Source organism: Physeter macrocephalus, chromosome 12 (genome assembly GCF_002837175.3).
Source record: "Physeter macrocephalus isolate SW-GA chromosome 12, ASM283717v5, whole genome shotgun sequence".
NCBI lineage: Eukaryota > Metazoa > Chordata > Mammalia > Artiodactyla > Physeteridae > Physeter > Physeter macrocephalus.
The window spans coordinates 22,833,765-22,859,333 of record NC_041225.1 but is presented as its reverse complement, the minus strand read 5'-3'; the positions used below and the strand labels follow the sequence as shown (position 1 = coordinate 22,859,333).

The window sequence follows — 25,569 nt, the reverse complement described above, 5'->3', positions numbered from 1 at the left end:
TGAATAGGATGGCGCTCAGGTTCTGTGGTTCGGTGGTGGAGGTCCATGGGGAGCCGCTAAAACATCACGGGGCACAGAGCATCAAAGAGGGGAACGCAATCCGACAGCGTCCCTTCTCTGAGGCCCACTGATGCTGAACGCGACCCGCCTGCCCACGGTGCTTTGGCCCACCCGGCGGCCCGGCTGAACGCGGAGGACGTTTGCATCCCGGCCGCCGTGAGCTCTCCGCCTCTGACCGCCCCCAGGCCGGGCTCGGGGCCTGGGCTCTGGTGTGGGAGGCGCTTTCTCCTCCTCTACTCGGTCTTCCTGGCCCGGAGGGGGCCACAGAACGTCCGAGCAGCCCTCGGCCTGCAGTGTGGCGACTGGTCCTTCCCCTCCCCTCCCCAGCGGGACAAAGACCCGGCCTTCCCCGTTCTAACTGCCACCGGCAGGCTCACTGGGTGGCAGAGGGGCCGCGGGGAGACGCCCCCCTCCGCAACCCCCGTCCTCGGCGCGCCTCCCGCGCCTCCCGCTCCTCCGGACCCGGTAAGTGGCCGCCCCTCCCCGGCCGGGCCGCCGCGCGCTCGGGACCCGGCGGCAGCCCGGAGCCGGCGCCCGCGACGCCGCAGGACGGAGGAAACGCCCGCGGCAAACAAAGGGCCGGGGTCCCCAGCGCCGCCCCGGAGCCCAGGGCGCTCGCCCGCGCGGCAGCGCCGCCCGCGCCGCCCAGCGAGCGTCTCCTTATTTGGTCAAATGACACGCGGGGTTCTCCGGGCGGGGCGCGCCTCTCCCCGGGCCCAGCCGCCCGGACCTCCGCTGCCGTCCGCCGTCCGCGACACGCCGCGCGGTGAGTGCGCTCCAGCCGGGCCAGGGCGCCGGCGGCGGGGGGCCGGGGGGCAGGGGCGCCGGGGGCGGAGGGGGACCTGGGGACGGGGGAGCCTGGGCGGAGGGGGACCCCGGGGCAGGGGAACCGGGGGAGGTGGGGACGTCTGGGGAGGGGGTGCTGGGCAGTGGGGGGACATGGGGACAGGGGAGCTGGGCCCCGGGGACCCCCCGGGGGGACCTTGGGTGGGAGGGACCCCGCCCCATCCCGGAGGGAGGAAGGCAGCCCTCCTCCTGGAGAGGAGGGTCACCAAGCCAGTGGTCCCAGAGGGCTGGGCGTCCAGGCTTTTCCCTGCGGTAGGAAGGAGTGGGGCTTGCCGGTGGCCTCAGGCCTCGACCCGTGGGGAAATTGAACTACTGAACCACCGGGGTTAAAAAAAAAAAAAAAAAAAAGGAAAAAAAGGGCTTGTTTTAGACGAACACAGTAGTAATCTTAAACTACTCGTGTGATACCTTAGCATACCTAAAATTGCAGGAAGAGAGTGTTAAATGTTTTATTGACAAATGAAGAGAGTTCTCTTTACTTTCGGATACCCATTTGGGTTTCCGTTCTCACTAGTCTAACCAGGTTAAATGAGCTGGGGTTAAAAAAAAAAAAAAAAAAAGGAAAAAAAGGGCTTGTTTTAGACGAACACAGTAGTAATCTTAAACTACTCGTGTGATACCTTAGCATACCTAAAATTGCAGGAAGAGAGTGTTAAATGTTTTATTGACAAATGAAGAGAGTTCTCTTTACTTTCGGATACCCATTTGGGTTTCCGTTCTCACTAGTCTAACCAGGTTAAATGAGCTGCACTAGGGCACTTAAATCACAGCTGGGGCTCATAGCCGGGAGAACTGTGTGCAGAACCAATGCCAAATACTTCCCACCCCTTCGGCGCTAACCCCTGCTTGTGTGTGTTTTGTAATAATAGGTTAGAGGGAGAGGCTTTGGTATCCTGGAGGTGATTTCAACTAAAAAACATTTGGGGCAAGTCTGAGAAGTACAGGAATTCCTAGGCTGCCTGTTAAACTTCTATAAAAGCAAACAGTGAAGAACATTTTATTGTGCACCTATATGAATTTTTTCACGGTGTTTTGCATCCTGAATTTTTAAGGCTTATCAGTTAATATGTAGAATGGGGTTTCTTCAGTGTTTGTTATCGTGGCGCGCCTCGGTGCTTCTGCACAGCTGCATGTTCAGAGGGCTGCGCTGGCTTACCACAGGCACAGTGGGGTAGGCTCAGGTACAAACGTGCCACGAGGCAGGTGTGGCAGGTAGCCCGTGTGCTTGAACCGGAGCTAGGCTGCCTGAGCCTGCATTCCCGTCCATCAGCCCCGAGTGGTGCAGTCTTGGCCAAGTCACCTAATCCCATGGTGCCTCAGTTTCAGCAGCTGGAAAAGACAGATAAGATGGTGGCCGGCTTGCAGGGTTGCCTGCACATCAGAAGCAGTGTATACAAATTGGATATTACCCTCCCTTTTACAGATACAATGAAGCACAGAGAGATCAAGGTAACTTTACTCAAGGTTTTCCAGCCTAGAAATGGTGACCCTGAGAGCTGACCCCAGGCAGCTCTTAACTTGAGAGCCTGAGTTCTAACCACTAAGCTATGGCGGATGCACCCGAACATTGCATTGAGGGCTTAGTCTGCATACTTTCACCCGAGGTTGTTATGAAACCACTTCCAGTACTGAAAAGACTCTAAATGGAAGACAAAAGGGCCCACCCAGCAGGATATTGAAAAAAATCATACTGGGCTCAGGAGGTCTGGGTTCTCTTCCTGCCCGGCACTGAGGGCCGGTTCCCCAGCCTCTGGGGCTCAGGCTGCCTCGTTATCAGCAGGGGGCTGGAGTAGGCAGGTAACTTAGGTAAGCTGCTCTGACTCAGCGCCAGGAGATACCCAGTTCTGTGAGCTCCCATGAGCAGAAAGAGACATTGGATACTTCCTGGGTGGTTTTCTCAGGACAGTTTTATCAGAGCCACATTGGTCCCGTGGACTTATACTGAGCAGTCACTTCCTGAAGATGACCACCTTGAACTGAACGCACAAGCCGTTCTCCTAGTGACTGAGAGCCCAGTCTTCCGGAGTCCAGGCTGGCATTGTGACTTTGGGGTGAGTTAAAGGGAACAGCCTCTCTTGTCCTGACTGGTGGATTTCGGTGTTAGCTCTTGTGATGGTTAATTTTGTGTCGACCTGCCTGGGCCACCAGGTGCCAGAGACACAAATGTTATTTCTGGGTGTGTCTGTGAAGGTTGTTTCTCGGTGTGGTTAACATTTTAATCTGTAGTCTGAGTGCTCTTCCCAAGTGGGTGGCCTCATCCAATCAGCTGGAGACCTGGATAGAATAAAAGGCTGAGCAGGAGGGGACTCCCCCTGCCCTACTGAGGAGCTGGGACCCCGTCCTTTCCAGGCTCTGGTCTCAGGCTGAAGCATCAGCTCATCCTGGGTCTTGAGCCTGACGGCTTTTGAGCTAGAGGAGCTGGGACCCCATCCTTTCCAGGCTCTGGTCTCAGACTGAAGCATCAGCTCATCCTGGGTCTTGAGCCTGATGGCTTTTGAGCTAGAGGAGCTGGGACCCCATCCTTTCCAGGCTCTGGTCTCAGACTGAAGCATCAGCTCATCCTGGGTCTTGAGCCTGATGGCTTTTGAGCTAGAGGAGCTGGGACCCCATCCTTTCCAGGCTCTGGTCTCAGACTGAAGCATCAGCTCATCTTGGGTCTTGAGCCTGACGGCTTTTGAGCTAGAACTTAAACCTCTGGCGCCCTGCTTCTCAGGCCTTCAGACTCAGACTAGAACCACGCAGTAGCTCTGCTGGGTCTCCAGCTCGTCAGCTGCTTGGGACTTCCAGCCTCCGTGTTTCTCTGGAGAACCCTGACTACTACCGTTCCCCAGTAACTTTGCTTCCCAGTTCTCCCCACCAGCTCTCAGTCTTGTTTTTTTTAAGATTCCATCACCCCTTTGCTACTGGTGGTCCTCACTTTCCTTTCGCTGTAAAATGTGCTTGCCCACCCTCTTGGGTCTCTGATGAGAGGTTCAGGGCAGCCTCTGGTCTGTCCATCTTTAGTCCACTTCTCATGGGTGATTCTCACACACTGAGTTTGGACATCACGTCACCCTACTCATCCTTGGCCTTTGTCAGCCACACGTTGCCAGCCCTGATTGAGTCTGTGACTTAACAGATCTCCTTTAGGTGTTTCTAAGTATCTGTGCCCACAGGAGAAGTGGCTGCCCGTTTTTGTTTTTTATAAAATAAATTTATTTATTTATGGCTGCGTTGGGTCTTTGTTGCTGCGCGCGGGCTTTCTCTAGTTGCGGCGAGCGGGGGCTGCTCTTCGTTGCGGTGCGTGTGCTTCTCATTGCGGTGGCTTCTCTTCTTGCGGAGCACGGGCTCCAGGCGCGCGGGCTCAGTAGCTGTGGCGCGCGGGCTCTAGAGCGCAGGCTCAGTAGCTGTGGCACACAGGCTTAGTTGCTCCGCGGCATGTGGGATCTTCCCGGACCAGGGCTCGTACCCGTGTCCCCTGAGCTGGCAGGTGGATTCTTAACCACTGCGCCACCAGGGAAGTTCGTCTGCCCTGTTTTCATGGGTAAATAAAACCAGTGTAAAAGAGCATGCTTGAAGCCTGTAAACATTTAGGTTTCAAGAAAATAGGTCTGTCTGTGTTTGGTGGTACAGCTTTTGGAACAAATAAGAATTAGGCAACTTAGGCAGCAAGCGAAGGGAGCAGCAGGAAGTGTGCCCGCCTGCTGTGCCAGGGCCCTGATGGTGCTGCTAGAGAAACACCACGCGGAGCAGGGCCTCGCGGACAGTGAGGGGCCAGCCTCTCCTGGAAGCTGGGATCATTGCCGATGGGAGGCCAGGCGGACGAGAGCAAACCCAGAGCTGCCCTTTGGAGATGGGAGGAGACGCATGAAGGGCAGTGAGGGTTTTTCCTTTTGTTCTGTGTAAACAGACATGGGTAACTGGACCCCACGTTCCCAGGAAGCAGAGGGAGAGAGGGTGGGGTACCCCCCCCGCCACACACACACGTCATACACACCACACACACACACACACACCACACACGATACACCACACACACACACCACACACACACACCATACACACCACACACACACTACACACAAACCACACATACACACAAACCACACTGCCCAGGAGTAGAATTGCTGGCTCATATGGTAACTCTATTTTTAATTTTTTTAAGGAACCTCCATACTATTCTCCATAGTGGCTGCACCAATATAGATTTACTCTTCACTGAAGAAAGTTGATTTTACACACACACACACACACACACACAGCTGGTAAGCAGAGCACACCAATCCTAACCCCATCTGGCTACATCTGAAGTGTGACCAATGACAGAAAAGCACACACACACCATACACACCACACACACCACACACACACACACCACATAAAACACCACACCACGCACACCAGACACAACACCACACACACACACACCACACACACCACACACACACACACACACACCCCACGAGCTAGTTACGGACCTGAGGCCGATTGCTGTCCTAGCCCACGTAATGATGCTTGTCCTGCGTGGACAGAACTGACACGTTTCGAGATTAAATATCCAGATAGTATCTTAAAGGTGATTTAAACTCTTTGGAGCTAGAACTAAACTCTTTCGGAGACTGTGTGTTTTACCTCAGTCTCCCAGGGCCTAAGACGGTACCTAGAAAAGAGAGGTTACTTAATATATCCTTGTTGACTGGATTTAAAAGTCCGCAGAACATCAAAACGAGTGTCACTATTCTTAGTTTATGGTCTTAAGGTCAGAAATCTGATATTTGTTATTTCCCATGTTCAGTATCCAAAAGATAATTCCAAAGACAGCAGTTCACCTTATTCAAGCCTTGTCTCTCACACAAAACATTTCTTAACGTGAGCATAGACAAATCAAGCTTGTTAAACGTTTTTGAAAGTTACCAGTTTAGATATCACGTTATAATACCTCCCTGAGCCCTGCCTGTATAGTCAGAAAAGGCTCAGTAAATGAAGCCATAAATATACAGCAGTAGGCATAGTCATTCTTAGGAGAATCTCAAAATGGATTTCAAATGAATTTTAAATACCTTATAATATGTTTTTAAAAATAGCAACATCCCTTAAGCTGGTGTCCCTCTCCCTTTCACCAGAATTTTTATTTAAGAGAAACAGTTCAGCTGGACTAACGGAAAGAGTGTTGGGGGAGCAAAGCTGGTTCGTGTGTTGATCCTTTTGTCCAGAGAAAAACAAACTGGTGCAGAGTGTTCTCTGGCTTCCCTTCTGGTGTGAGAGCCCCTGCCTTTGGACAGAGGATCTCTGATTTATAGGCTGCTGCATCCGTGTAGGACACCCAGGGCCCCACTGGTACCTGGAGCCTGGGTCAGGGGAGCTGGCCGTTCCACACAGAGATGTTGGGAGCATCCCATGGTGAGGCTTGTGTGTCTTGGCCTGACCAGGCCTCATCCGGGGCTGTGCAGCTGTGTGTTCACATGGGTTTGGATCCAAACACAGTAAGAACAGTTCCACCCACTGTGGAAGCAGCAGTGTATCTGGAAGGGGGAAGAGGCCAGAGGCGGAGGAGAAAGAATGCAGCTCAGGATCTGTTGCATTAGAAATTGTACCAGCATTGGACGCCAAGCCCCATTACATCTGGGGTTTGCTATGCAAAGTGGGTTGTTCACATAAAACATTCCTCGTTTCCACTCTGGATGTTGCCTGCATGTTTGTGCTCTGGGAGATTTGTGTTCACCCGCCGCCCGTCCGTGTGTCCGTTCATTCACTCCCCAGGTGTTTATGAAGCGCCTGACCCGTGTTTGTCACCTGGTGTGGCCGCGGTGACCCTAGGGTCCACCTTCGCGGGGCTTACGGTTGGGGGCTGGGAGGTGCACAGGCAGTCAGCATATCCTGTGGTGTCATGAAAACACTGCATTTTCCGATACATTCTTCAAAAGAGCGAGCCCACGTGCAACAGACCAATTTTCTTAATTCTCTCTAAAAAGCTCTGGATGTTGGTAAGCCTGGCATTTCCCACCTGGGACCCGGGGGGCATTTAAAGCCAGGCATGGCTTCTTCGGCACTGACTTACTGAGGCTGCTTCCTGCCTGTGGGAAGGCTTTGGGAATGCTCACAGATTTCTCTGGAGGAATCGGGGATGTTAGGGCAGTCTCCCGGAGCAGCGTGGATAGAGAAAGACGTGTGGGTTTCGAGGGGCAGGAGGCAAATGGCATCTTTGCGGTCAGATTAAAGTACGTAGTTGAGAAAAGGGAGCATTGAAGAGGGTGCTCCATGGACACTCGCGGCCCAAAGGGCCTCCTGTTCAGGAAACACCTGAAACTCGGCCCCTCCCTTGATTCCCAAGAAATGTTGCCGGTTAAAAAAAAAAAAAAAAATGCACGTGCTTCCTGGGCTCTAAACGCCCTCCTCCCACCTTCCTCCTCCTTCCTTTCTCTCCTTTCCCCACCTCTCCACTTCCTCTCCTCCTCCCTTCTTGTTTCTCTTCTGTCTTCCCTCCCCCGCACCAGCCCACAACTCCAGACACCGACAGTTCTTAAACCTGAGGAGATAAAAATAGAGCACACGTTTTAGTAAAGCCTGTGCCCCAGGTGATGGGCAGGAGTGACAGGTAACCCGCGGGGAGGGATACGGCAGTTGACAGAGGGTAAGCAGATTGTGCGCAATTAGGTTAAAAAAAACCCCAAGATGTTCTGTTTTTTTTTTTTAAATTAATTAATTTACTTATTTATTTTTGGCGGCGTTGAGTCTTCGTTGCTGCACGCGGGCTTTCTCTAGTTGCGGCGAGCGGGGGCTACTCTTCGTTGCGGTGCGTGGGCTTCTCATTGCGGTGGCTTCCCTTGCGGAGCACGGGCTCTAGGGGTGCGGGCTTCAGTAGTTGTGGCGCATGGGCTCAGTAGTTGTGGCGCATGGGCTCTAGTGCACAGTCTTGGTAGTTGTGGCACGTGGGTTCAGTAGTTGTGGCTCGCGGGCTCTAGAGCGCAGGCTCAGTAGCTGTGGCGCACGGGCTTAGTTGCTCCATGGCATGTGGGATCTTCCCGGACCAGGACTCGAACCCATGTTCCCTGCATTGGCAGCTCAGTAGCTGTGGCACACAGGCTTAGTTGCTCCGCGGCATGTGGGATCTTCCCGGACCAGGACTCGAACCCATGTTCCCTGCATTGGCAGGCGGATTCTTAGCCACTGTGCCACCAGGGAAGCCCAACCAGGCATTTTATAAGATTAAAAAATGGAGTTATAGGAGGCGTCTAATGCAAGGCTATAGCTAAGTTTTTGCCATTAAGAAGAGGCTTAAGATGGATCGTATAACTTTAAATACACAATTTTGTATAATAATTTTCTATTTGGTAGCATTTGATTTAAAGAAGAATTGGTTTTAAACACTTGGTGGTGGAAGGGACGCTCTTAGTCTCCTCCGTAGCCCGTGGGAAATTGTGATGCTCAGGGTCTGTGCTTCTTGTAACTTGCCGGAAATGCGGTCAGATTCGTGTCCTCTGCTCTGCCCCTCGTTAGTGATGGTCTCACTTTCCACCCCAACTTGTTGGTTTAAGCAGAAGTGCTGTCCTAGTCAATAAAACTGGAGTGACTTCTCAGAGGAGATAAGGAACAAGATGGGAGAGAGATCCACCAGCGTCCAAGACAGTCCTGCAGAAACGGGGGCTGTCGGACCCTCCGGGCAGGTCGCGGCCACACTGGTCCTCCCGGGAGTTGGTTTCAGTGATGGGGGCGTTGTCTCGGGGTCACCTCGGTCCCCTTCAGCCGACGTGGAGCCCTGTGTGTTCTCACAGTTTACTCTGTTAGACGATTTCTGTCCCAGTCCTGCAGAGTTGGAGGAGGTAGAAAGCATATATCCCAGGTCTGTGAGCATCGCCAGGGCCTTACCTGGGACGAAAACAGTTCCCCACTTTGATGGCTCCAGAGCACAGGAGTGGTGCTCCGACAGCCTATGGTCTGTCGTCTCCTTTCCCCCACAGGGCCTGTGCTTGTCCAAACCCACACGGAGCCACCTTTCCATTTAGATCGGGAGTTTCTTTTTTCTAAGTGAGATGGCTGTTTGGGAACGCTCATATGAATCTTCTGTTTTCATTACTATTCCTGGCCTCCAGTTTTTCCATCCATAAAATGAGGTAGTCATAGATAATCTCCCAGATGGTTTCCAGATTAAAAAATTTTATGATCTATAGCCCTATCTCCTTTCCTTGTTCTTATTTCAAATCCTCAAGTCATTATTCTTAAATTTGTGTGACCAGAATAGGCAAAGAAGGTTCCACAGGTAAATGGCAGCCTTTATTCGAAAAATCTGTATGTTGGAGCGACGGCGCTTAACTGCGATGAACTAAACGATGGCCACTTTCGAGGCCAGTAACTGAGGAATTACAGGAAAGCATTGCATCTTCTGCCAACATAGCTGCTGCAACCTGAGGATGGCCTTAGGACAAAGGACATTTACATGTTGTGTTTCAGAACAAAAATTAAACGCTCAAGAACCCCATCTGTGATGTTATTGCAAGAATGTCCAGACAATGTTTTCTTTAACTCCAGGAAGAGCAGTTCAGGGGGCTGGCTCTCGCCACATGTGTCCAGCTGCATGCTTCATACTTTTGGGAAAAACCTGTCCTGTAAACACAGAAGTAACCAAGTATGGATGCTTGAAAGTTGTCCATTTCTTTGTTTACAGTTGTCAGGATCTTATATACACAGGAGTACAAAATAAATAAACACTATCAAATTCGCTATTATCTCATAAACCAGGCAGCAATATTTCATTTGCATCCTGGGGTGGTATTTTGGAATTTCACTCTTAAGTGGGTGGAAATGACTGAAAATGGAATCAGGTGTAATCAGAGTTTGTGAAACATCGCTCAGAGTTACACAGTCAACCTGTCTCCATATTTAATAATTTATAAAGCTTTTTCACCGGTAGCAAATCAAATATTGCCACTTGAGAAGATATTTCTAAAGAAGTTGGACCGTGTTTCTAATGGCTCGGAGGCGATTTCTCCACACCTAGCCTTCCCAGGGTAGACCGGCTCCTTCTGGGGTAGTGCTGACATGTTTGTGCAGGAACCACATGGGGAGGGGGGAGGGTGAAACCTCCCGCCCGCCTCTGCCCCTACCCTGTCCTTTCTGCTCCGCCACACGCCACACTCATCCTGGAAAAATGCAGCTCGAGGTGTCGCCTGGAGTGGCCGTTGACTGCGTCACTGTGTTTCCTTCCTTGATAATCCCTGTCCTTGGAAGCCAGCCTTTCCCTTTCTCCTGCTTCCTGGATACCTGGGCTGAGAGAGGGCAGTCTTGTCATCTGGGCGGAATAAGGCCCCCAGGGCGCCTCCTCTTGGGCGGGGGCCCAGGTCGAGGTGACGCTCCGCTCCCGTGGCCTCAGGTTTACCAGCTCTGACACCCCTCCCTTGGCTCCTGTGGTTTCTTCTTATTCAAATTCATGAATCATAAAGGGGAGCTCACGGAAAGTCTTTTTATAGCAATGAGCATATTGTTTTCTATCCCTGCTGTGCTCTTTTGGGGGCAGGGAGAACGGGAAGATGTGAGGTTGCGTCCCACGTTTGAAAGCAGACACTCCTTCCAGGGGATGAGGGCTCTGATGCCAGCTCTTTCTTGGGTCCAAAAACTGAGATCACGTTTTCTGACACGGTCACCCAGAATTGGGACTGTTAAAGAAGTGGAATGTACTCGGACACAGAGCTGCCCCCAGCTAAGTTTTTAAAAGTATCATTGAAACTTACACCCGCTTCAAGGGTGAGTGTCAGTTGTTCACGCAGAGGATGTAGCCACCGACGGGAAAGGCGACCCTAACGGAGCAGGACGGTCGCTGCCCTGTGCTCGGGACATCGCGCGCGCTCACTGAGCCTGTCCTGTCTCTCCTCCCCGGTAGGTGGCAGAAATCCGGTGCCAGCATGACCGAGCGCTTCGACTGCCGCCACTGCCAGGACTCCCTCCTCGGCAGGAAGTACATCCTGCGGGAGGAGCAGCCCTACTGCGTGGCCTGCTTCGAGGCCCTCTTCGCCAGCACGTGCGAGGAGTGCGGCAAGCTGATCGGCTGCGACTGCAAGGTACCCGCCCCTGGGCGGCCCCCAGCCCCGTGCTCCCCGCCCTCCCTCGGGCCTCCCAAGCCCCTGGACGCCCACACTGGACTCCCCGAGAACCACATGCCTCTCACCACAGCTGCGCTCACGTCCTGGTCCTCGTCACCCTGGACACCCTGGAGGCCCCTCTGCTGGGCTCGGACCCTCCACCGGCCTTTCCCAGCCTCCTCCCCACGGACTTGGTCTCTGCCCGTCCCAGTCCCGCTGCAGCTGGTGGGGGCCTTTCCAGGACGTGGGCGCCGAGCACCCCAGGTCCACTTGTGATGGCCCCGTGGTCGGCATCCTTATCTAACCAGCCACCTGCCGCCCAGTCCCGTGCTCCCCCGAGGGCAGCGCGCTCCCTCCTGGGCTGACGCGTGGGGCAGGTGCGCGCGATCAGTCTTGGCGCGGTGAGTGTGCACGCGGCAGAGCCGGCGCCCACCCCCGGCCGGAGGGGCTGAGAGGCCCTGCCTGCACTGGGGCGTCGGGGGAGCTTCTCTTCTTCGTGGGGAGGATCAGGATGTGTGGCTGCCGGCTGAGCAGTTAGGGCTGGCTCTGCTGGGGGCGATCCGGAGCCGTCCAGCGCGTGTCTGCCCTGCTTCTGTTGCCTCCATCCTTCAGTAAGCAGCCGGCTTCCTGGCGCTAGGTGTTCAGTGACAGTCGAGGGATAATTTCCGTCTTACGGGGAAGAAGCCTCTGCTCTGAACAGAGACAAAGGGTATGGGATGCCCCCACTTGAGCCCAGGCTGCAGCCACGTGTCGTGGCTCCACAGAGGACTGGCACGTAGAGCGGAAGGCAAACGGGACTCGGCACCGGTCCCGTGGAAGCCTTAAAACGTCCAGAGCTTTGGCTACGACCACGAGCAGAAGTAGCTGGCCTTGCTTGTCTGAAAGCCGCCTGCCCTCCGACCTCCAGCTCTGTGTGATGTGTGTCCGAGGCCCACTGCGTTCATCTCCAGGCCAAGCCCAAGAGCTCAGACACCAAGCTGCCCCGTTCCATCCTGGCTCTGCGTCTCACCGGCTGTGTGATCGTGGGCCCATGGCTTGGCCCCTCTGTGCCCGTCTGCACGATTATAAAAGGGAGCTACAACGAGGGAGCCTGCATCGTGGGTTCTCGTGGTGTGTAGCTACCGTGCCCTCAGTGCTCTAAGGAGCAGCTGATGGTGTGGAAAACTCCAACCCCCTCTTCTCTCCCGACTGCTTCCTGCCCTGCAACTTGCTCCCTCCCCCTGCCTCTTGAAGCTTCGCCCTGTCTCTTTATCAGTTTTCACTAGAGAAACATCAATAAAAATGTCCGCTTTGAGGAAGAACTAAGAAAGCAGAGAAAACAATTATTATTTTATAAAGGCTTTACCTGGAAAAGACATAAGTAGGTGAGAGGTTCAGATATCATTCTGACAAACAACTCTAGTTTAAAGCAGATGTTTTGGAGATTTAGGGCTCATCAGCCTTGCCTGGGGGCTTAAGTAAAAACAAAAGCGAAGTCACTGATCATTTCTTCAGTATGATTTAGTGGACAGACCCTTGAAACTAGTTATCCTTCAGCACATGCTTTAGGAGCAGATAAACAAGAATTCCCCAAACGGGGCCAAAATCAACAAGACTGCTGCAGAGTCAGGCGTCAATCACGCTGAACTCTTCAACCCGGATAACGGCTCACTCTCTGGAGTTACGCCACGTGATTCTGCGCATGTGGGAAGGGAAGAGTGTGAACTTGCAGTTAGACCTTGCCATTTGGGGCTTCTGAATGTTTGGAACGGTTTTCTCGGCTTTCAGAAGTAATTATGAAGTTGGTTTTGTGGAGGAAGTGATGGCAGGAAAAAAGTGCCTGCACTTCGGGAAGAGAAGCCCCAGCCTGGCAGGCGGGGCGCTGGGCAGAGCAGCTAGGCTGGCGGGTCTGGTGGCCGTTCTCTTGTCTGAAAATAGCAGGGGTGCCACAAGCCCCACTTGGGTCTCCCTCCGAAGGACGTGTGTATAACTTAAAATAATGCAAGCCACCGGGGATTAGGCTGATGCTGTGGGTATTGACTGACTTTCAAATGAGGCAGGCAGGACTTCAGGACGACCTGCTTCCATAGGTAGCTTACCTGTGTTTGAGCATCATTTCTATGCAGACTCTCTTTCTGTTCTTTCTTTCTGTTTAGTTAACTCTGAGGAAATGCTGTGATCTCCGGGGTAAAAATCATTCATTTTTATGGCCAGTGGAATAGTTGACAACAGGTAATACAGATAAAAATTTATGATCCTCTGACCTTATGCTCTTCCGGAAATTCTTCCTGGACACCTGTGGATACCAGCAAAATATTTTTTTTTTGCCTGATTACAGATGTTTTTCGGGGGATAGGTCTACCTAAGTCCCAGGCTTCAAAAAGTCAAGAAACCAAAGAAAAGATAAGCTGGGCCAGTACTCAGAGATGGCTGCTGGTCCCTCCCATCAGCAAATTGGTGCCTTTAGCAAACTCTGGGCCACGTACCTGGCTCAGACTTTGGGTTTTCCGTGTCTCTGCGAGCAGTGCCATAAAGTCAGACAGGCCTCCAAACCCACCCACCCGCGTGCCTGGAGGGGGCTGCGAAGAGGAAGACGTGGTAACAGTCAAAGGACCTTCCGCAGGTCTAAAACCAGCATTGGCGGCTTCCCTAGTGGCGGTGCAGTGGTTAAGAATCCGCCTGCCAATGCAGGGGACACGGGTTCAAGCCCTGGTCCGGGAAGATCCCACATGCCGCAGAGCAACTAAGCCCGTGCGCCACAACTACTGAGCCTGCGCTCGAGAGCCCGCGAGCCACAACTACTGAGCCCGCGTGCCACAACTACTGAAGCCCACACGCCTAGAGCCTGTGCTCTGCAACAAGAGAAGCCACCGCAATGAGAAGCCCGCACATCGCAACCAAGAGCAGCCCCCGCTCGCTGCAACCAGAGAAAGCCCGTGTGCAGCAACGAAGACCCAATGCAGCCAAAAATTAAAAATAAATAGTAAAAATAAATTAAAAAAATAAACAGGTCCCCTTGAGGGCACACCTGGGACAGGACTGCACAGCGTCGTTCTTCAAGGATTTGAAAGAATGTGCAGTTGGGGACATGGTAGCCTGACAGTCTCAAAGTGCAGAACACCTTTTCAAAGTGCTGAGCACGGATGACACGGCGGATCCACTGAGGAGGTGAAACCCCATGGATTTGAGGACTGGCCGGTTTGGGAATCGGAAGCTGAGCTTCTCCCAGCCCAGGAGGGGTAGACAGGGTGTAAAGGAGGGTGAGGGACCCCCTGCCCGGAGCTGCCCTCATTCACTGGTGGGCGAGGGGTTGCCTCCAGGCCACTGACTCCCCCCTGCGGCTCAGCTGAGGTCTCAACAAGGGCACATTCGGAGCAAAGCCACAAGCGCTTCCCATATGAGGAACACTTCTGAAATGGAAAAATATAAATTCTGAAAGGAAGTGTTTGGGCCTTCTCTTACCTTGTTTATCAGACATTTTACTGCAATGTATGACACTCTGCGTGCATAAGATTAGCATTGGTCTTTTTTCTGCGACGTGTCAAAGATTTTTTTTCTTCCTTTTTTTTGTTTCTCCCCTTCGTGCTCTCTCTCTCCAGAACCTTAAAACCAGGGTATTTCTAGGACATTTCCAAGTTCTTGAAAATCAGTCAGTGTGTCCATATGTCTTAGCCTTGAACCTCCAGCATCTAAATGGTATCTTTGGGGACCACGTGGCATACTGGACACATGACAGAATTAAGTGAGACCAGACTAGCTCGGTACTAAAAACTAGAACTCTGGAGCCGTGAACACCAGAGGTGGAAAGAGCCGCTAGGAACCCAGTTTTACAGACGAGCATTCAGAGCAGCCGTGCATTTCGGTTCAGTCGCCGGGTCGAATCAACCTAACCTCACCTGGAGCCTTGGCCTTTCTGTGCCGTTTTCCGGTCCATCCCCACAAGCCCCAAGCCCCCGAAGCCAGTGGCATTTCCCACCTCCGCGCCCACAGGGCATGGACTCTGCAGAAGTGAGTTCCGGAGGAGGTGGTGACATGAGTTATCAACTTGACTGAGACTCCCTTTTCAGGACCCCGCAAGAGAAGGATTACGGGAAACCCGGCAGCACAGCAGCAGATGAGGGCGTCCATGTGTGGTCCTGAGCGAGCTGCATGACGTGGGCTTTTCCGGGGGTGCCCGCGGGGGTGGCACCAGGGGCACAGCGGCCTGCAGGGCCACACAGGCGTCACCGAGCGGCTGGTGCCCGCGCGGGGCCTCACAGCCGAGGGGGCGGGGTCAGAGAGGAGACTGACCCGAGGTCAGGCGCGGGCGCGGGGGCGGAGGGGCGGGCCTCCCGAGGTCAGGCGCGGGCGCGGGGGCGGAGGGGCGGGCCTAACGAGGTCAGGCGCGGGCGCGGGCTGAGAGAGGAGACTGAGGGTGAGGCTGGGCGAGCGCGCTGAGACCTGCTTGCAGAGATGCTCCCGGGCTGCAGGTCGGCAGGGGGGGTGCAAGAAACGGGGCTCACCGCGTCCTAGCGTTGTTACGTTAAACTTGCTCGCCCATCAGACGGGAATACACCTTATTCCGTGGGGTTCTTGTGCGGCTGAGATCAAGGAAGAGGGGACTAAGAATTTTAGAATCAGAAGGGCTGCGGAGGCTGAAAGCACTGTACAGAGCAGTGACTGAGCCAGGAGCTCGCAGCTTAGGTGAGGGCGTCCGTTCCATCCCCGTCTTCACGAGTAAATGTGATCTCAGCAAGTGACGCTTCGGGGCACCTGCTGTCACCACGAGCTGGCATCTAAGACCGACATTAATGGAGCCTTTACAATGTGCCAGGACCGTTGTCAGTGCTTCACCGTCATCCCTGTTTCCCCGGGTGGATGTGAGGCTGGGAGAGGTCAGGTGACTCACCTCCAGCCCCACGGCAGGTACATACGTGGCAGAGCCAGGGTTTGAGTCTGAAGCCCTCCGCTTTAAGCACTGGGATGAGATACATCAGGCATTTTAGACAGTGTGCTCCTGGGTCCCCGCGAGCACTGGTGGCACAGCAGGTGTGCAGGGCGCTGACCGGAGGGCAGTCACCGCTGGCTGCAGCTGGAACAGGGGTGGACCGGTTCCAGTTCCCCACGGCCCCGCCCCCGACAGTGATGCTAGCTTGTTCAGAGACTGTTTGTGACTCACTGAGGCTTCTGAGAGCAGGAGCGTGGGTTGGTATTTATCTCGAGGAAAAACATTTCATCAGAAGGTTTGAGAATTATCAAATGCCCCTGAATGAACATTTCAGGGCTGTGGAGTGTTAATGCAGAAACGTGTGTGCGCGCGCGCGCGCGCGTGTGTGTGTGTGTGTCTGAGAGGAGCAGACAAGGGGGCAGCTGTGTGGGGGGTCACGATGCTCCAGGGGAGGGGACGGCTGGTGACTCAGCTGAGCCGGCATCTGGGAAGGACGGAGACCAGCTCCCTGGGGCGGGATGGGGGTGGGACCCGGAAGGGGGGATGTTTCCACGTGGCTGCTGTTACCAGCCTGGAGGGCTAGGCAGAAGCCAGGGCGTGAGCAGTCCTTCCCTCGAATTCAGGACGGGGGACGCAGGACAGCAAGTGACCAGTAGCCTCGGGGGGTGGAGGCCGGGAGCTGGGCCTCCAGAAGGTCTGGAAGTCCTGCCTGGGTGCTTACGGTGTCGTCAGCACAGGGCGGTGGTACCCAGATTTCGAGGGAAATCTCTGGTGTCAGATGTCTGTCAACAAATCAGCTCTTGTCAACCTAGCTCATGTGTTTTCATGCCGGAAATGTTAACCGTAGGCAAGTGGATTCCTGCAGTGCTTTTGACCCACGAGGTCGTTTTAAATGAGCTTTTTCCCCTGACCGTCCAGTCCCCTAACGATGCGCGGTTCCGTCGTCCTATGGGACTCGCTAACCAGGGCAACTAGTGACAGCTGGTGGCTTTGCTCTCACGATGTCGTCCGTGGAGGGTCCCCCCGGGCTGTGTTGAAGGTCAGGCCCCAAAGGCAGGTGTCCTTGGACTTGGCTTCCTTTCTTCCCGGTTCGCTCGCAGCCCGCCCTCCCGGGCTCGCAGCTCAGCGGGGTGGGGCTCGCGGAGGGGACCCGCTGAACTTCCGGAAGGGTGCTTTCCACATGCCACGTGATAATCAACACTTATTTTCTAATTGTGGTAAAATACACGTAACATAAGATGTGCCATGTTAACTGTTTGGAAGTGCACAGTTCAGTGGTGCAAAGTACCTACACTCTGTTGTGCGACCATTTCATCGTGTAAAACTGAAGCTCTGTCCCCACTGACACCCGCACTGCCCCAGCCCCGGGTACCCACGCGGCTGCTTCCTGCCTCTGAACTTAACCTCCTCCAGGACCTCATGTAAGTGGAAGATTCAGTATTTGTCTTTTTCCGAGTGACGTATTTCACTTCGCATGTTCTCAGAGGACATCCATGTTGTAGTGTGTGTCAGAATTTGTTTCCCTTGTGAGGCTAAATAATAGTCCATGTTTATCCGTCATCTGTGGACGGACGCTGGGGTGACTTCCCCCTTTGGCTGCTGTGAATGTGGGTCTGCAGATTCCTTCTTTTGGTTCTTTGAGGCATATACCCAGCATTGGAACTGCTGGATCATACGGTAATTCTCTTTAATTTTTTGAGGAACTACCATCCTGTTTTCCACACAAAAAACTGTTAAATGCATTTATTTTATAATCAGTGTTATAACAGTGATCCCATGATCAAAAACTCCTACTCTTCTTAAATTAGGCTGATTATTCTTTTTAGTGGACAGGGCATTATTTATTTAATTATTTAAATTTTTTGGCCACGACGCTTGTATCATGTGGGATATTAGTTCTCCGAGCAGGAGTCGAACCCGTGCCCCCTGCAGGGAAGCACGGAGTCTTAACCACTGGACCACCCGGGAATTCCCAGCAGATGGGACTTTTAAATGGTTTGTTCGACTTTCAAAGTCTCAACAAAGACAGTGCTGAATTGTATTCATTCATTTGGCCTCCTCCGTCTAGCCCTGCGGGAACTCTCCCAGCCGGCTACCTGGAGCCGCGGCACAGCTCCGCCCGGCGCCCCTCTGTCTTGCCCTCCTGGTCTGTGCCCTTTCTCTGCCCAGCTCACCGTATCCTCGGGTCTTCGACGCTCAGCTGATGGCACCTGCTGGATCTCTCCTGACCTGCTTTCCACCAGGCTGACCCAGGGCCCCATCCTCAGGCTCTGTCTCTGAGCTTCCCAGCAGCCCAGCCTGCCTCCCACGGGCACCACAGCCACCATCCAGCACAGTTGGGTTTGCCCAGCGTCCTCGCGGCCAGAGGACTCCCGGGGTCTGTGTGTCCAGGAGAAGCGCTGATGAGTTTCACGTGCCGTTTCTCTTTCTTACAGTCCCCAAGGGAAAGCCACTCGTTTTTCAGACGCATCTCTCGCACACACCCCTGTCTAAACAGTGGCCCTAAGAACAGCAAGAGAAGCATCCTACCTGACTCATTCCAGCCCCTCGTTGCCCATCTGCCCCCCCTCGCCGTGGGTCCGGCAGAGCCCACGCCCCCGGCCCCTCTCACGTCTCACGTCTCGTGTGCTCTGGGCCTGCAGGACTTGTCCTACAAGGACCGGCACTGGCACGAGGCCTGTTTCCACTGCTCGCGGTGCAGGGGCTCCCTTGTGGACAAGCCGTTCGCCGCCAAGGAGGACCAGCTGCTCTGCACCGACTGCTACTCACAGGAGTACTCGTCCCGCTGCCAGGAGTGCAAGAAGAGCATCATGCCAGGTGGGCACCAACCCGCTGCCGCCCGCCCCCGCAGAGAGACAGAGAGACAGTGTCTGTGCGCGTGCGTGTGAACGTGCGTGTGCGTGTGAACGTGCGTGTGCACGTGAACGTGCGTGTGCGCGCTTCCCCCGCCCCCTTTGCCTCCCGCTCGCCCCCGCAGAGCTTGCGCGCGCGGGCGTGAGTGTGCGTGTGTGCGCGCTCCCCCCCCCCCCCCCGCCCCCTCTGCGCACGCGCGGAGTTCCTGCCCCGTCGGTTACTGTGGCAGATGGGTGGGGCTGGGCCGGAGCTGGGTGCTGTGCCCTCATGCAGGTTATGTTCCCGGCAGGCTCGGTGGCTTGCGGGCGCGGGCGTGGTTGTGCGTGTGTGCGCCCTCCCCCCCCCCCCTCCGCGCCCTCTGCGCACGCGCGGAGTTCCTGCCCCGTCGGTTACTGTGGCAGATGGGTGGGGCTGGGCCGGAGCTGGGTGCTGTGCCCTCATGCAGGTTATGTTCCCGGCAGGCTCGGTGGCAGCTGGTTCCAGTGCCAAGGCCAGTGATGGGTGACCTGTCTGTTGGTGGGGGAGGATGGGACTGTGTCCCTTGCTCTTTGGGACTTTGGTTTCTTTGTTTTATGGGAGAGAGGAATCTTTCATTTTAAAGAACAGAGTGGACAAAAATACTTTATGGAATTTTTCAATACAGAATTTAAAAAACGAATCTTGTTAGACACGCACACAGTGCGGGCGAGAAGAGCCTGAGATTTGGACCTTGGATGGTTCATCGGCTACTTAGGGTCAGTGACGTCCTCTGTGTGACCAGTACGGGGTGGCTGGACGGTGTAGCCTTGCCAGATTTAGCAAATAAAATACAGGACTCCCAGACAAATCGGAATTTCAGCTAATCCCACCTGGGACCTCGTTAATCTGGCATCCCTACCAGAGAGCCACTTAAAACCGGAGAGGACTCTGTCCATTGACCGTCTTTGGGGATGTGGCCCCCGAATCAGGCTCAGGCTGGGGGAGTGGGGGTCAGGGGCACAGGCCGGGACCCCTAGCTCTTAGGAAGCTCGATACAGCTGCACAGGGAGCCCTCAAATTGCAAATTGCCCTGGAAGGTATCTGTTCTCAGGACAGCTTCTTTGGTAGATACACTTCCTTTAGTCCTGGGAAGGTTTAGAATTAAGGGCACACATATAAAGAGAATCCAACTCAGAGCAATAATGGTGTGTTAAATAATCTGGTAAAGTGTGGGTGAAGTTTAGAAAAAAAATTGGTCTAAAGAGTAAATTAACCTTATGATTCTGACTGAAAGCGTGCAAGTAAGTGATTTAGGCTTGTGGTTTTACACTGGAATTTTCTTAATTTGGAAATGGTTTTGACACTTAAGATATTTTAGGATTCATCATATTTATTAGTTTAATTCATTTCAACAATTGCCTAAGAACTTGAGGGACTTCCCTGGCGGTCCAGTGGTAAAGAATCCGCCCTCCAATGCAGCGGACGAGGGTTCGATCCCTGGTTGAGGAACTAAGATCCCACGTGCCCCGGGGCAACTAAGTCCACGCGCTGCAGCTAGCCTGAGCGCCTCAGGAGAGCTCGAGCGCCGCAGACTACACAGCCCACGCGCCCTGGAGCCCGTGTGCCACAGCTAGAGAGAAGCCCGAGCGCACCAACAAAAGATCCTGAGTGCCGCAACTAAGACCCAACGCGGCCAAAAAGATAAATAAGTAAAAGAAAAGAAAAATAGGGGTTACTTTAAAAAAAAAAAAAAAAAAAAAAAAAAGAGGAAGAACTTGAGGTCCGGTTTGCTAGTTGAGGGTCTTAAAAGGCATGTCAAAGACATTAAATGTTCAAGTGTCCTTTTAAAGGAGTTCAGTTCACTACATTGGTGAATGGAACTGAACACAAAGAAATGCACCTTAAAAGTAATTTTTAAAATTCTCTGTATTCATGAATGCAGGATAAAGATGTGCAGGATGAACTTCAAATGAGGGTTTTGAATTTTCAACTTCAATAGAATGAATGTCAATTTGTAGAAACCAAGGTACCCTGCTGGGTCCTGCTAGTCCACACAGCGGCTGGGGTCACACTGACATGTGAAGAGAATCAAGGCCCCGGGGATAATTTAGAGTCAGACTCCTGACTCCGCGGGGAGACTGACCGGCGAGCATGCCCAGCTGCCTGGACCCGAGCTGTGGGCCACGTGTGTGGGGAAAGGCACAGCTTCCCAGGGTAACAGCCTGGAAATTCCAAATTGGGAAGAAAGATTTTTTTTTAAAATTTATTTATTGATTTATTTTTGGCTGCATTGCTGCGCGCGGTCTTTAGTTGCGGCGAGCGAGGGCTGTTCTTCGTTGCGGTGCACGGGCTTCTCATTGCGGTGGCTTCTCTTGTTGCAGAGCTCGGGCTCTAGGCGTGCGGGCTTCAGTAGTTGTGGCACGTGGGCTCAGTAGTTGTGGCTCGCAGGCTCAGTAGTTGTGGCACACGGGCTTAGTTGCTCCGCGACATGTGGGATCTTCCCTGACCAGGGCTCGAAACCATGTCCCCTGCATTGGCAGGCGGATTCTTAACCACTGCGCCACCAGGGAAGCCCCGGGAAGAAAGATATTAACTGCCCCTTTGACAAAGACAAATATATGTCTATCTTAGAGTAGACGGTGAATTTTTCTTGATTCTGGCAGGCTGATCTCAAGACAGCGCCCTCCTCCTCCCCAGGGATGTGCATCTCGCCGTCTCTGCTGTGGAGGGTTTTAGGTAGAAACGGTGGAGAAGCCTGGCTGGTACCTCCTGTGACAGAGGCACAAGCCCAGAGAAGGGCAGCCAGGAAAGGGAGGCTTGGGGCCGTCACCTTTGAGCAGTCTCGAAGGTCAAGCTGATTTTAACAGATGGGAGAAGTCAGGAGAGGTAACGGACTGAGCACCAGAGGCAGGGTGTCTGGAAAAGGCCTGGTGTGTGGAAAAAAAAAAAAAAAAAAAAAAGCAAGCCCTAGATACTTCTTTTAAAAAAAACAAGAAAGAAAGAAAAAACCCCAAAAAACATACCTAGACCTGAGCGCTAGCTTCCTTCCTTGGTTTGATTTTAGAAAGTGCTACAACCAAATCAAGGTGAAAGCACTGCAGACCGTCAGTGTGGCTTCTGCAGCGAAATCAGATAGAGGACAGAGGTCCCCCGCTCAGTGCAAAGCTCGCCCCCCGGCCCACACCTGCAAATCACCAACCGTGGTGCACGGCGCCGTCCCCACCCAGGGAGGCTGAGCCCCAACTAGCGGGTGCACCTTGTCCTCCGGCCGGGGTCACGCTGTCACCAGGCCTTCACCGGGTTCCTCGCTTGCTCCTTTGAATCAGAAAAAGACGTTTCCACCAGGCGGTGGACTCTGTCGGAGGCGCGTCCTCATCCGCAGCCCGTGAGAAGGAGCTTTGCCGCCCTCTGCTGGCGATGCTGCGCAAGGACCACACGGTCTGCACCAAACCCCCTGGGGCTGCGGGGTGCCAGCGGGCGCCCTCCCACGGACCTGGGACGGGACAGTACCCTGAGCTCTGGGGTGGACAGAAGACTGTCCTTCAGAACATGCAGAAGGCATGCGTGGTCTGGCCTGGGGCCTTTAGTGAGAATCACGATTGCCCTCCTTTCTCCCCGACCCCTGACAGGCACCCGTAAGATGGAATACAAGGGTAGCAGCTGGCACGAGACCTGCTTCATCTGCCATCGCTGCCAGCAGCCCATCGGCACCAAGAGCTTCATCCCGAAGGACGGCCAGAACTTCTGCGTTCCCTGCTATGAAAGGCAGTATGCCTTGCAGTGCGTTCAGTGCAAAAAGGTACCTCTATTCCCCCTGGCCCTTGCACACCTGTTGTCCTTTCCGAAAGAGCGTCCACCTATCCCTAAGGTGTCTTTGTTCATCGTCCTCCTTGAATAAACAAGGAGCAGCCCTAGCCCTAGTGGGGGGGCGGGGAGGGGAAGAGGAAACTGGAAAGGCCTGTCCCTGGGGTGGGGACAGATCCCTCATCACTATCCGGGGTTGCATCAGGTTAAAGAAAGAAAAGCGTCCTAAGACCACAGGGAGGGAAGGCGGGCTCTGGGCTCATTTTTTCCACCCGAGAAGCCCAGCCGCACGGTGTCTGTTAAGCCTCTTCCTTCCACCCGAGTAGCTGAGGAGGCCGTTGGAGCAGGTGCACCTGGTGGTAGAGAGTAGCGCACAGGGACCTGCCCGCAGGCGGGGCTGCGGCCGGGCTGCGTGACATCGGATCCCGGCCCCTGAGCTGCGGTCTCCCTGCTTCGCCCTCCTGCCGGCCAGGAGGCAGTGCCGCCCCGGCAGACAGCCCGGTACCCACGTCACGACCGGGGACCCGGGGTCTGCAGCGGGGGCCTGGCAGCGTGGGGAAGGGGCGGCGGGGGTGACCTTGCCGTCGGAGGACAGCGTCTCTGGGACCCGGACGCCGGTGCGGCGCGAGCTGGGCGAGGACCGCGCGTCCTCCAGAGGCGAGGGCCGGGACAAGGGCGCCAGGCACAGGCCCCTGCGGGAGCTCACGCCCTTCTGCCCGCAGCCCATCACCAGCGGGGGCGTCACGTACCGGGAGCAGCCCTGGCACCGCGAGTGCTTCGTGTGCACCGCCTGCAAGAAGCCGCTGTCGGGCCAGCGCTTCACGTCCCGCGACGAGTTCGCCTACTGCCTGGGCTGCTTCTGCGACCTGTACGCCAAGAAGTGCGCCGGCTGCGCCAGCCCCATCAGCGGTGAGCGTCCGGTCCCCGGCCCGCCCCCCCCCCGCCCCCCGTGTGGCTGCCCGGCTTTGGCTTGTGGATCTGTTCACGCGTGCGGACTCTGGGCCGCCGCGCTCGCCTCCCCCGCACGCTGGGCGCTTCCCTGCGCCCGCCCCCCGCGCCCCGATTCCCGCGGCCTCTTATCCACGGAGGCGTTATTTCTGCTTTCGGCTGGATTCTCTCCAAACCGCAGGCTGCGAGTCTCTGACACCCCGCACAGGCGCAGGGAAGCAGCTGGGCTGTGCAGATGCTCCCCGGCCTCTGCGGGGCGCACGCGCTGGGTGTCCCTCCCCACCCCCCAGGCGCTTGGCGGAGCAAGAGCCCAAATCTGGGTGAGCGACAGAATGCGCCCCAAATTCAGAGTGGAGAGCAGGTGGCGGGCTGGTGGGACTCGTCCTGGAAATGCTCCCGCTTTAAACACCTCTGGGGAACTTTACACGTGTCTGCTGCCTGGTCATGATTTAATTACTCTGGGGGACGAGCTGGGTGCTAGAATTTTTAAAAGCGTCTCAGATGATTCATTTATGCAGAAAGTCCTGAGACTCTCTGGCCTGAATCGCTCGTTTGGTTCTGCCTCAGGGCCCGGGCCCGGGCTGTGTGATCTGCGGGTCTCTCGGCATTGTGGGCCTAGGATGGGTAAAGGCCGTTTAAGATGTTTAGGGAAGGAGGTGAGAAGCTTTGCTGGTGCAGCGCCATCAGTAGCAGAGAGGGAGTGTGGTATCAGAAAACTGGCCTCACTTACACAGAGATTCCCGTTTTGATATTCTTTTCCATTGTGGTCCATCCCAGGATATTGAGTAGAGTTCCCTGCGCTCTAGGGTAGGACCATCCTCTGTATATTAGTTTACACCTGCTAATTCCACACTTCAGTAAAAAAAAAAAAAAAAGTTAAATTAGAAAAAAAAAGTTCCTATATCATAAAAAAAAAAGAACGAGAACTAACCTTGGAGACCTGCGTTCAGCCCCAGTCCTGTCACTCACTAGCCCACGCGTGAACGGATTTAATGCCAGACCTCAGGCAGTTAGTTAACTCACAAAAGGAGCTAACTGCTGGGTGATCACGGACTCCTGCTACTCAGACCCCCAACTGTTAGCCAGTGTTGTTACTTGTTCTTAACATGGCAGATTGAGCCGTTATTTCTGGAAAGAGTTTGTAATCGCAAGTCATCCAGATTTCACCAAGGATTACCCCGTGTATTTGATTCCATTTTGTTTCAGGGGCCTTGGGGGCCGGACAGACCACCTGTGTTGTAACAGGTGGCCAACGTACCTTAAACATTTGATAAGAAGTCGACATCAGACAGAGTCAGACACCCCAACCGAAATGAGTTCCCGCTTCCCTTGTTTCGATGAAGGATGGCTTTCTCCACTGCCCACGCGTCCTCCTAACCCGCTCTCACGTCCCGCCGGCCTCCCCTCGACCTCCGAGTCCCGTGCGCGGCTGAGGCTTGTTCCGCAGCAGGCGCGCCCATCCGTCTTCCCCCGCCCACGTGGCATCTCTTTCGTGAGGCCGTTCTGGGCAGTTCCAGAGACGTTCACATCTTTCTCGTCTGTGCTCCCTTCGGCGCCTCATTCACTAATCGCCAAATTTTTGAGCACCAGACCTGAGGCTCCCAGGGAAGGAAGGGGTGGGAGAAATCGGCTCCGCGACTCAGGCGTTTCACTCGGGTGGGAGGGGCACACAAACGCGGCGATTGTCATGTAGCTGTGGAGCCCGTCTGTCTCTTTCTCCTGCGATTCAGGAGCTCCCCGACCTGAGCACAGGTTGGGATTTAAACGTGGAGCCCAGCACCGATCACATCGCACCAGCCGGGCTTTGAACGGGTCCACGTGGGACTCCCCCCCCGCCCCCATCCTCATCCGTGTCCTCTTCCTCCGTCCACAGGACTGGGCGGTACCAAGTACATCTCCTTCGAGGAACGGCAGTGGCACAACGACTGCTTTAACTGCAAGAAGTGCTCGCTGTCGCTGGTGGGGCGAGGCTTCCTCACGGAGAGGGACGACATCCTGTGCCCTGACTGCGGGAAGGACATCTGAGCCCCTCCCCGGGCCCCCGCAGCCCCCCAAGCCCCTGCTCGCGCTGCACCCGGCTCCACCAGCCTCCTGGGGACTTGCCTCCGCGCTGCTCAGCGGTACTCACGTCTGTTTAAGCCT

At 54.6% G+C, this 25,569-nt stretch overlaps 1 protein-coding gene across 8 annotated transcripts; it reads left to right on the top strand.

Annotated features, from left to right (window-relative positions):
* The first annotated feature begins 243 nt into the window (after positions 1–243).
* On the top strand, positions 244–25,569 carry FHL2 (four and a half LIM domains 2). 8 transcript variants are annotated; one of them, XM_028497070.2, is made up of 7 exons: positions 244–525; positions 10,760–10,937; positions 18,507–18,681; positions 19,179–19,207; positions 22,305–22,474; positions 23,202–23,388; positions 25,301–25,569. In XM_028497070.2, exons 5-7 carry the CDS (start codon positions 22,316–22,318, stop codon positions 25,450–25,452), a joined length of 498 nt encoding a protein of 165 aa, XP_028352871.1. In that variant the 5' UTR covers positions 244–525; positions 10,760–10,937; positions 18,507–18,681; positions 19,179–19,207; positions 22,305–22,315; the 3' UTR covers positions 25,453–25,569. The 8 variants fall into 8 exon arrangements, with proteins under 8 accessions (XP_028352871.1, XP_028352872.1, XP_023972352.1 ...); XM_028497071.2 differs by lacking the exons at positions 244–525; positions 25,301–25,569 and adding exons at positions 657–826; positions 24,634–25,294; XM_028497072.2 differs by lacking the exon at positions 244–525 and adding an exon at positions 738–826.